At 40.8% G+C, this 12377-nt stretch overlaps 1 protein-coding gene across 1 annotated transcript in view; it reads left to right on the forward strand.

Annotated features, from left to right (window-relative positions):
- The window catches only part of LOC147669133 (condensin-2 complex subunit G2-like), a 399698-nt gene that overhangs the window by 348629 nt on the left and 38692 nt on the right, over positions 1-12377 (forward strand). Inside the window, exon 25 of the mRNA XM_086948201.1 lies at positions 7811-7914. Within this exon, the coding sequence (XP_086804327.1) occupies positions 7811-7914 (104 nt within the window). The remainder of the gene's footprint in view (positions 1-7810; positions 7915-12377) is intronic.

Below are 12377 nucleotides of genomic sequence, written 5' to 3' on the forward strand. Positions count from 1 at the left end.
TTTGAGACAAAACAGACCCAAGACCATACAAACTGGCATCCACCGTGATGACACACAACTTATTCAAACAGAAAGGTCTAAGTGTTGGAGCATGCAAAATATCAGACTTGATGCGTTCAAAAGCTACCTATTGTTCCCCTTCCCAAACAAACGAATTCCCATGTCTCAAAAGCTTCCTCAGAGGCTCCATTTTGGTGGCAAAATTATTTACAAATTTACTATAGTATTCACACATTCCTGCGAAGGATAATAACTGATCTTTATTAGTTGGCGGTGGGGCATTACTAATGCCATCAACGTTTGATCTTTTCGGCACTACACCATCACCTGATAATGTGTGTCCCAAATATTCAACAGAAGATTGAAATAACTTGCACTTGCTGGCTTTTAAAGTTAAACCGCTATTCCTTAGCTTTTCACACACAGATCGTAAATGACCAATATGGTCCTCCACAGTACCTGAAAAAATTAAAATGTCATCTTGAAAACATTTTAGAAAATGATCCACATCCCTAAAAATGTTGTACATGACCCTTTGGAAAACTGAGGCAGCTGAGGCTAAACCAAACGGCATTCTGTTATACTGAAAAAGACCATGAGGAGTAATAAAAGCTGTTAGACCCTTGGATTCATCAGTAAGTGTGATCTGGTGATAAGCCGATCTTAAATCCAGGGTAGAGAACACCTTGGCACCTTCCAACATGGAAACAACCTCATTTATATTTGGAAGGGGATGACAGTCCACAATAATTGCCAAATTGAGTGCCCTGAGGTCCACACACATTCTCAAAGATTTGTCCGGTTTCCTGACTAAAACAATCGGGGAAACCCATTCTGCAGAATCAATGGGTTCAATGATATTCTCAGCCACTAAATCATCTAACATTTTCCTCAGATCTTCCCTCACATTAATGGGTACACCTCTCAGCTTTTGCCTAACCGGAACAGCAGCAGATTTCAGTTTTATTTTGTGAGAAAAGTCTTTAAGCATACCTAATTTGTCAGAGAAAACATCTTTAAATTCACCTTTAATCATATCGGTCCCTCCATCATTTGAAATGGCGGAAATGTTATCATCTTCAAAAATTTCACCTAAGATAACAGGATCTTTTGCGTGAGGATTTAAAATAATGCCAAATTTCCACAAATCCTTCCATCCAACAACATTCACGCCTTTGACTGCAATATACAATTTAATATCAACAGTCCTGGATTTGAAAGTAATTCTGACTTGAAAAAGACCTAACATTGCTACCATAGTACCATTGAAACTAATTGCCCTAATCTCAGAAGGAAGAATGTCTTTTAAATTCAGAACCTGTTTTAACCGTTCTTCAAAGTAATCCTTGGTAATAATGGTCCAAGGTGAACCGGAATCAGCCATCAAGTTGAGGCTGACCCCCAAAACAAACATCTCACAAATGGGTTTTTTGATAAGCTGATCATTGTCATCGATCAAAGAAATCTCTCCAGCCAAATAAACTACAAAACCTTTATTAGGTGAATCACAATGCTCTAAACCACTACAAGCACAACTGCAAGCTTTAGAAGGACCTTCTGTAACAACAGCAACTTTATCCTTGGGACCTTTACTAAAAACTTTTACCAGTTTCATTGGCTTACCAAACTTATCAGAACCTTTTGAAAGAATACCAGGTCTCTTGATCCTTACCACATCTCCCACAGAAAAATCAGGAGATTTAACGTTCCACTTTTTGTCATACCACAGTTTGCTTTTTGATTGTTTGTTCTCAACTTTCTGAGATGCTTGCTCAACCAAGTCTTGTGAAAAGGACTTGTTGAGACATTTATCCCTGAACCACCAAGGACAAATGGTAGAAGCAGGATCACGTCCTTTAAGCAAACGAAAAGGGCTGACTTCAGTGGTTGAATGAGGGGTAATTCTGTAACACCACAACCTGTCACTTGTTTGCAGGATGTGCTATCTACCGATTTCAATGAGATTTCTGAAGACTTATGGAAAACTGCTGATGTACAAGATCTCACTTTACAAAATATTAAAAAATTCATTCAAGAAGGTTGGCCTGATAAAAAATTGTTAAAGGAAGATTTTATGCCATATTTTAATATCTCAACTGAGCTTGAGTTGGAGAATGATTTGGTTTTTAAATCTGGTAAATGTGTTCCACCTTTTGATATACAGAACCTGATTCTAGATCTTGCACATAAAACACATCCAGGTATGTCGGCCATGAAAAGATTGATTAGGAATTATTTCTGGTGGCCATCGTTGGATCGTTTGGTTGAACACAAGGTCAGAGAGTGTTCTGTGTGTGTAGGAAATGACAAAATGTTGAAAGTTAATGTTCCTCCATTGAAGACGACCCCTTGGCCCTCTTTGCCTTGGAAAAAACTTGCCTTTGACATTTCTGGCCCTTTTAGGTGTCTTCCTTCTGATTCCCGATATGCTCTTGTGCTAATGGATTACCACTCAAAATGGCCAGAAGTTAAATTTGTTTCTTCTACTTCCACCAATGTTGTCATAGAATTTTTCAAGGAAGTTTTTTCTAGAGAGGGTTGTCCGTCCATTTTGGTCACGGATAATGGCGTGCAACTTACCTCTCTAGAAATGGAGACTTTTCTCAAATTACATTCCATCAAGCACAACACTGTTTCCTTCTATGAACCACATGAAAATGGTCTTGTGGAGCGTTTTAATAGAGTTTTAAAAGGTTTTATATCTGAAGTCTGTAAGTCTGGGTCAGATTGGAAGACTTCTTTAAGAGAAAGGTTGTGGTGTTACAGAATTACCCCTCATTCAACCACTGAAGTCAGCCCTTTTCGTTTGCTTAAAGGACGTGATCCTGCTTCTACCATTTGTCCTTGGTGGTTCAGGGATAAATGTCTCAACAAGTCCTTTTCACAAGACTTGGTTGAGCAAGCATCTCAGAAAGTTGAGAACAAACAATCAAAAAGCAAACTGTGGTATGACAAAAACCCAGACAGTGTAAGAGAATACTTTTCTTCCTCTCAGCACCCATGCGTTCTCCATCTATTGCCTTCATGTAGTTAAAGAATTCTTCTTTCCAACGAGTCCATGGAATGGGTGGATCACCCTTATTCTGCAAAAAATTTTCAGGTGGGTCAAACTGCATGGTCTCTATTCTAGTGCTTTTTCCTTTTTAAAATATTTAAACTACAATAATAATAACCAATTTGTCAAAGAATAAATAAAACAACTGTAATTGATCTCTGAATCAACACCCAGGTAAGTCAAAACACAAGAATACATATTATATATGGCTTCTTTAAGTTGTTGATGTAAAACTTGTCCCATGCGTTTTCTTTCAGAGTAAGAACCAAAATAAGAACCAAAATATGTAATACCAGAAAGGTGAAGCTGTCTTTGTCTCTCTGTTGTTTCTTTCTGAAAATATCCTCGTTTCTTGGATCAGGGCTTGAAATAACCGCGAGTGGAAAGAAAAACGGAGACAAACGGTGGTCAGTTGCTATGGAAACGCGACCTGAATCAATCCCAATCCAAAATGGCCGCCGCGCTTAGGATTGATGCGTGATTACGTCATCACGCGCTGATCCGCCTTTGCCAATGTCTTTGCTTCTTGTAGTGCGAGACTCCTCAGCTGGACAGCTGGCTCGGATGACAACTTCGCGCATACAACGAGACAATGCAATCTCGAGCAGGATCTCGAGCGCCGATGAGCTCGTGTCACACAACAGCTGATGCGGACACGCGCTGATGCAGTCTCGCGTCTGTCACACGCACCAATGCCGATCCACCAGTCAGAGTCAATTCAAAGGTAAACAATCAGAATTACCTTAAAATGTTGATAAATCATCAAGTTTGCGTTGGTAGGAGTTCTTCAAATCGGATTTTCTTCTTACTAGTAGTTAAATTCTTGCCAATCTTCGTAGATGCTTCTTGAAGTAAAGAAGATTTGATTGTAGGTTTTCTTTTTTTTTTACAAAAAAAAAAATCGATGAACTCCACCTCTGTGCTGCTCTTCAACCAGTATAAGGTCACCCTCGTCGCCAATTTTGTTAAATAATCAGAGGAACTGGTGGGAAAGCAGGTTGGTTTATTAAGCAGCACAGCAACATGAACAGCAGTCTCTTGGTCCACAGGAACAGTGCAACTGACCTGTAGGCAAGGACACAGTAGTGTTCTAAGAACACTTAAAGAAAAACATGCAGGATTTAAAGGTACAGGAAAATGCAATGAGGATAGAATGTAACAGAAAGGTTAGCTGTGGCTTTGATAAAATGCCGGCTGATCTACACAAATCAGACTGTCTTCTCTGGGGAGGGTGGGGGGGAGGGTAACATCACTTTAGTAACTGGGTGGGCCCTCATACCTTCTTCCTGGCTTGGTGTAGACATAGTGCTAGTTTACAAGATTGGTGACCATATGACCCAGGCAACTATGGCCGGATTGGTGTCAGTACAACGCGAAATATTACATCGCATTCCGTTACAACGGAATTTTTACAACGCAGGATCCATTACATCGGATGCCATTACAACGCATGGCATTACATAGCAGATGGTATTACAACGCATGGCATTACATCGTAAGTATAGGTAAGTATACCTTTTTTTAAAAATGTTATTAAGTTAATTTAATTAATTTAATTTAATTAATTTTAATAAAATACATTTTAAAATAGCCATTAATTTAATTTAATAAAATAATATCTATTTAATAAATGTAATTTAAATAGAAAATGGGAATAATTTAATGTAAATAATAAAATTAACATAATGTACATATTTTTAAAATTGATATGAAATTTAATTAATTGAAATAATTTATTTAATTTAATTAATTTAATTTAAAAATGTAATTAATGAAATAAAATTAATTTAATTTATTAAACATATTTTAATTAATTTAAAAATGGTAAATATAATTTAATTAACCCAAAACACAAACCCCTGTACCCCAAAACCCAAACCCTGCCCTAAAACCTAAAAACACCCCTGTACCCCAAAACCCAAACCTTGCCCTAAAACCTAAAAACACCCCTGTACCCCAAAACCCAAACCTTGCCCTAAAACCTAAAAACACCCCTGTAACCCAAACCCTGCCCTAAAACCTAAAAACACCCCTGTACCCCAAAACCCAAACCTTGCCCTAAAACCTAAAAACACCCCTGTACCCCAAAACCCAAACTCTGCCCTAAAACCTAAAAACACCCCTGTACCCCAAAACCCAAACCCTGCCCTAAAACCTAAAAACACCCCTGTACCCCAAAACCCAAACCCTGCCCTAAAACCTAAAAACACCCCTGTACCCCAAAACCCAAACCCTGCCCTAAAACCTAAAAACACCCCTGTACCCCAAAACCCAAACCCTGCCCTAAAACCTAAAAACACCCCTGTACCCCAAAACCCAAACCCTGCCCTAAAACCTAAAAACACCCCTGTACCCCAAAACCCAAACCCAGCCCTAAAACCTAAAAATACCCAAACACCCCAAAACATATACATCAGTACCCCAAAACATATACTCCTATACTCATACTTATTAAAAAAATTACTTAAATTAATATATTTAATTTACAATATTTAAAAACGAAATAAATATTTTTATTTATAATTAATAATAATTAAATCAATTATATAATATTAAATAAAATAAAAAAAAATTATATACTTACCAATACTTACGATGTAATGGTATGCGTTGTAATAGCATCTGCTATGTAATGCCATGCGTTGTAATGGCATCCGATGTAATGGATCCTGCGTTGTAATAGCTGCGTTGTAACAGCATTACGTTGTAATAGTTGCGTTGTAAGAGTAACATACCCTATGGCCAGATTAGTCTCCTTTATAAAGTCTAGAAAAATTTACTTCAGTACTACTGTCCATATTTGAAGCATGGACTGAGTCTAATAAGAATTTGTTCCAGAATCAACTCGGGTTTAGAAAGAAATCGGGCCCCGCCGACCTTATTCAGATTTTTCCTGGAACGTTTTTTAAAGTAAAAAGAGTACCTCTTTGTGTAGTTTCTGTGGATTTGCGATCCACATTCAACATTGTGCCAAGACAGTCATTGGGAAATCCGTTCATAGTAGGACTACTCCTGTAGCTCTTCTGAACATCTTAATTCGACTTTGACAGGAACTTTGCAGTGGCCAGATTGGAGTGGTTCCAGCAAAACAATATGACCATGTTTGGTCAATGAACGCATCGAGCAGGGCTTCACCCTATTACCCCTCCCATTGACACTGTGATTTACTTAAGTCAAGTGGTGTCTGAGGTTACTACCAGGGTGATGCCCCAAGGCTATAGGGGAGCAAGATCTCCATTATTCGCTGAGGAAACTCCCTTTACAGATCTACTTGATACGTTTGCTGCCTACTGTAGAGCCAAGGGCCCAGCAAACAAGGCTAGAAAAACACGGTGATGTTCAGGCTACATAATGGTGAGAACATTATTTTACTTTGAACAAATATAGCCTTTAACAAGTGGATGGATTTACGTTTTTAGGAGTCAGTTTATCATCATGTGGAAGACCCATATTCTCAGAATGAGTAACTTTCTTGCATAAAGAGGTGGAACAGAAACCTCACATTTTACAGTGGAAAAAGGAGAAAACGTTGTCCCCTGCTTTTGAAGTATACAAGGCATTGTGCCGGAATGCTTCTTTACCTGGAGCAGAACTCTGGAGCCATCTAAATACTGGATTCCTCAGATGATTGCAGAGACTTCCATCTGGTACACCCCCAATGGGCATGTTACCATTTAAGTCATTTTATTTCACATGTGGCAATTTTTCCTGCATTGAAGATGAGATACATTTTATTATTTTGTCCAGCCTGTATGATGACATGGTGGAAATAATTGTTCCCAACACTAAGAGACTATATTACTCAGGAGGAGCGTGGCCAGTCTAGGAGGTGGTCCCTTGGACTGCTTGTGTTTTTTCTTTGATTCAGCCCTGAGAACGGAAACTTGTCCGAGACCCTTATTTTGAGTGGAAGTGGCCTTTCCATGATTTCCAATGATGTTTTACAACATACAGCTTGACTTTTTGTTCCGAATCGCCTTTGGATTCACCAGGGCACACTCCCTGTATAACTTGGGAGTCGTGGCCCAACCCTAGGCACAAGGTCTTTACCTCGTGGACATCTGTGTGAGGTTTGTTTGCGATAATCCCTATAAATTTTAATGACTGTGGTTTTAGAAGGTAACACTTCACTTGCATACTGGAAACATTTTGAAGAAAGGCAATTCGTCAAGTGATAAAGAAAAGAAGGCGCTAGCTCTGGATCTGCGTGCTAAGGCACAGAAAGAAAGAAAGTTTTGTCAGTGCACTGGTTTGGTGCATTAATTGCTCCATCATCACTTCTGTGGACGAATGGAGTCAATGTGCAGCTGCACAATGCGACCTGAGCAATGCAGAGGAAAATTTCCGGTTCCAATTTGGTACCTAGGAGTATTCACAAGGTGAAGAATTTGCACTACGTAAAGTTTCCACCAGAAAGAGAGTTACAGACGATAAGTAATTTCTTAATTAAGAATGCAAATTGTTCCTATTTGTATGTAACTAGGATTTTGCTAATTAGCTCCTAGCCTAAACAATGGAACTCGTTGTTGAGTTACAATAACTCAATGGTGGTGGTGGGGGCATGTTATCATTTACTAACTACTGCTTTTCTAGTGACCAGTTCTATCTGTGCTGATTTGAAAAGTATTTCTGAGTTAAGAAATGGCAAATAAAATGATCGCTATAGTTGGAGCCGTTCTGGTTTCAAACCCATCTTTTTCTTTCATTTTGGTCGGTCTCTTTTTTGGTATTGAATAAAATATTTGTTTCCTTTAGATTTCGAATATTGAAGAATTTACTGTGCCAGAAACGTGTTCACATTTGCCACCGCTTTCTTGTTGCTTAATGACAATAATAGCCAAGTCATCAAACGTCATGAGGTAAATATATATTTTTCAGTGTCGTTTATGTTTTTAAGATGCCAGTATAAGGTGCCTACAGTAGTCAAGAGATACATTTATCAGCTGCACTCTTTCGTAAATTGGCTTTTCTTTTTAAAGCTTTAGGTTAGTAATTGTGGCACTAGTACTGAAGACTCATACAGGCAATAGTCAATGGAATAAGTAGAACTGCTGCTTTTGATTGGTTGAGTTGTCAGAAACGTGCATCTAGAATTGTGTTTGGCTTCTGTCCAGTAGATTTCCTATAACTTTCAAATGTTTTCTTTGTTAGATCAACTCTGTACTTTAGCATATCCCATCACCATCATTTTTTTATGGCGCATGTTCTTTATTTTAAATTGAAACTCTGGATCGGAAAATGTTGGAGGGTACAAGATACATGAAGATAACAAATTATTGCTTTGTCATTTATGATTTTTATGGGAAAATGGGCACTGAAAGAAAGATAGAACACTTTAAAGAAGTGTAGCTAGTAAAACTCTGAGTCAGCCAAAAAGCAAGGATTTTGAGGCTCTTCCTGAAGATGTGCAGGGTGGGAGCTCATTCCAGGCCTTTGCAGCGACGTAGGAGAAGGCTCTTCCACCCGCTCTGGTTCTGCAGATGCGTGGGGTTTCTGCTAGGACGAGGTCGGCCGAGCAGAGGTTTCTCTTGGGTATGTGGAAGGAGACTCTTTTGTTGAGGTATTTGGGTCCTGTGTTGTGGAGGGATTTGTTGGCATGGGTGAGTAGCTTGAACGTTGCTCTTTTCTCGACGGGGAGCCATTGGAGGTCTTGCAGGTGTTGGGTGATGTGATCTTGTCGTGGGATGCCGAGGACGAGTCTGGCTGTGGTGTTCTGGATGATCTGGAGTTTGCGTAGCAGGGATTTGTCGATTCTAGCGTAGAGGGCGTTCCCGTAGTCCATTAGTGCCAAGGAGCATTCACCCAGGGCATACAGAGATTGAATGTACCCTGGTTTCCCCTCCCCTTTACAGGTCAATGTTGCAGTATTGTCCTTGGTGTTTTTTTCGCAACTACTTCACAGTTGACTCTCAAGGGAGAGTTTTGTTCTCCAGGTGATACAACATCATTTGACAGTGAGCAAGCAGTGACACATTTTATGAGCAGAACAGTACTGATGAGTGGCAAGACTGACATGGGAGACACTGAAATTCTCAATCCACACATCTCTTCTTATATGGTGCCAGTGGCCCAATGTGGATGCAGGAGATGGTTCTGCACACTTATTCAGAGCTCTGAGGAGATCAGATGTGGCCTGGTCTGGTCAGTGAGACATAATGATCTAGAGTGGCAGAGGGCTCTACTATCAATCAATCAAAGCTGATTTATAGAGCTCAATTTATCACTCATGAGGGTATACTGGTGCGGGGGCACTGCTCCGGGCTGTCTGTTGAATATCCAGGTTTTCAACCTCTTCCTAAACTCAAGGGTTGAGGCTGTTCGGAGTTGGAGAGAGAGAGAGAGAGAGAGAGGTTGTTTCAGGGTTTTGCGGCCAAGTAGGAGGAAGTGTTTATGGTCCTAGCATCGCAGAGGTGCCGCTTGCATGAGGATTTTTACAAGAGCTGGTGCTGCAGGTAGGCCTTTAGCTGTGACACAGGCCCATCTCTGGGTTGCATGAGATGAGTGTTGATACAGTTGGTTGGGAATAGGCAAGATGAGTCGCACTGAGGTCCACTTTACAGCAGTGATACCATTTAGACTGATCACAGTCACCCAGGACTTGGTACAATTCAGACCCTGTTGTATACCATGAGCCTCTCTGTGCTGACAGAGCCTCACTGAAGGCAGGATATGTGGCAGTCAGTTTATTACTAATAAGACCAGCATGTGAGTTTTCAGTGGTTGTAGCACTGTAACGCTATCACCAGTGACAGTTGATTTTTCTTGTCCTGAGGATGGATCCACCATACATGTTGCAATGCACTCTTTTGGCACTGCACAGATACCTAATGGACCCAGTTAATTCATACAGAGAAGCCAAATTAATAGTTGTGCCTAGTAGTGTTGAAGCATAAAATGGCCCCTTTTATATTTTGTATTTCTTGTCTTTCCAACTCTCATACCACAGAAGTGTCCTTATCGTCGAGGTACTCTGGGATTGTTAAGGCTCTTGAGTACATCAGACTTTGAGGCAAGATGGGTGAGCCCTAGGTATAAAGGGAACCTAAAACTGCATCAGTGAGGCTAATGATGTCTAGCATCTTGCAGCATTGCTCCAGCCTCCACTTGGATACCATATTGCACTATGGAGTAGTTTCTAACCTGTAACTCCAGTTTTGTAGTAGGGGTATCTCTGTTATAGTCATAATCTAGTGCGGGGACCCCGGAGCAATCAAAAATAATCTCTTAAACTGTCTTCTGTGCAGTCCTGCATAGACACTTAAGAGAGAATTAAAGACAAATAATGCAGCCTATACCGGCAAGGCTACACTGTCCAGTACTCCAACTAGAAATGCAAAGGATATTCCACTAATATCATATTCAACACAGTCTGCCAAATTTCACTCATAGAGAAACTTCCCTTTCACAAAATCTTTGGAATGATAGAGAGAAAGGGATTGGATAGACAAGCCCCCCATAGGCTGCCATTATGTGGCTTAAAAAGGGATACTGTGCCTTTAAGGAAACTTTCCAGAACTCTCTGTATACCAGAATGCACAGCAACTCCCTCCACTTTCAGTTCTTTTTGGAGGTGTATAAAGCTAGACCTGTAGCATTCCGTACTTCATCATTTTCTCCACCGGGGAGGAGGGCGGGCGCTTATGACTAGAACAGAGATACCCCTACTACAGAACTGGAGTTACAGGTAAGAAACTACTCTTTCTGTAGTAGGGGTTCTCTGTGTATAGTCATAATCTAGTGAATAGAATGGCAGGCCCATCCCCACAACCAAACCGGCGGTGGAGGAAAAAGACAACACCACTACTATGCAAACAGATTTCGTAATGAAGCCTGCCCAACCTGAGCATCTACTCTGGCATCAGAGTCCAGACAGTAATGCTTCGCAAAGGTATGGACCGACTTCTACGTGGCAGCTCTGCAGATGTCTGCAATGGGAACATTATGGAGCAAAGCTGTTGTAGCCTCTTTGCCCCTGGTGGAATGAGCCTTAGGCTTACCCCCTAAGGTCTTATTAGCCTTTTGATAACATAACTGGATACAGGACACAATCCACCTAGAAATGGACTGTTTAGAGGTAGCAAGACCAGTCCTGACCGACCCATAGTTGATAAACAATTGGTCTGACCTACGAATATCCTTGGTTTTATCCAGATAGAATGTCAACACCCTTCTGACATCCAGGGAATGAAGAGGCATTTCCGCTGGAGTGGAAGGATTCTGAAAAAATGTAGGTAAAGTTATAGTCTGGTTAACATGAAAATCAGAAATCCCCTTAGGAAGGAACTTGGGGTGAGTACGCATCACAACCTTAGCAGCATGAAATACAGTATAAGGTTCCTGGCAACACAATGCCTGAATTTCACTCACCCTGCGGGCCGATGTAATGGCCACGAGGAACGCCACCTTCCAGGACAGGTGCTGCAGCGAGGCCTTATGAATGGGTTCAAAAGGGTACTTCATCAGCCTGGACAGCACCACATCCCGCGAAGGAAGCCGAACAGGAGGAAACACTTTCTTCAAGCCTGTCCTGGAAGGCGCCTCGAGCCATCAATAGACCAAATTTCACCCTTCTTGGTTGATTTTAATTTTCACCTAGAAGACGCATGCTCTAGAGATACGTTGTCTCTAGTAGAAGGCCTGGCCTCATGTGGCCTGATGCAACTAGTAGAAGGTCCCACTCATCTAGCTGGTCACACGCTGGATGGCGTCTTCTCTAATGACACCAGACTGACAATTGGAATGTCTATTCCCTTAGCCTGGTCAGACCATTCGGCGGTGTCCTTTGAGCTCAAAACCAATTCTACCACCCCGATTATTCCAATTGTAAGCAATGGGAATTCAGAAGGAACTATAGGGAGATCAACAGTGATACCCTTACTCCGTTTATGGATGAATTTAGCTCTCTCCCAATGTCTGACCCGAACGCGTCAGCATTAGGCCTGTCTAATGCTCTTTCAAGTGCGATAGACATCTTGGCTCGTGCCAAACAGCACTATTCCGCCCAAAAGAGTCCTGCTATGCCTTGGTACTCTGACCGTCTCAGGCTGTTACGGCAGAAATGTTGACAAGGAGAGACACTGGCATGCCCATCCCGATCCCTCCGGAAAAACCCAACATAAACTTTTGTTAAGGGAATATAAGAGGGACGTAGTTAAGGAAAAAAAGACTTATTACACCAACTGGAATGCTTCATTAAAATCTTCCAGAGATCTTTTTAAAATCATTGACTCTCTTATCGTGCCCAAAACATTTGATTCCATAGTTGAGACCCAGGAGCTCTGCGATAATATCGCAAGCTTTTTCCATTAAAAAATTGCTGATA

Source organism: Lissotriton vulgaris, unplaced genomic scaffold (assembly GCF_964263255.1).
Source record: "Lissotriton vulgaris unplaced genomic scaffold, aLisVul1.2 SCAFFOLD_836, whole genome shotgun sequence".
NCBI classification, from domain to species: domain Eukaryota; kingdom Metazoa; phylum Chordata; class Amphibia; order Caudata; family Salamandridae; genus Lissotriton; species Lissotriton vulgaris.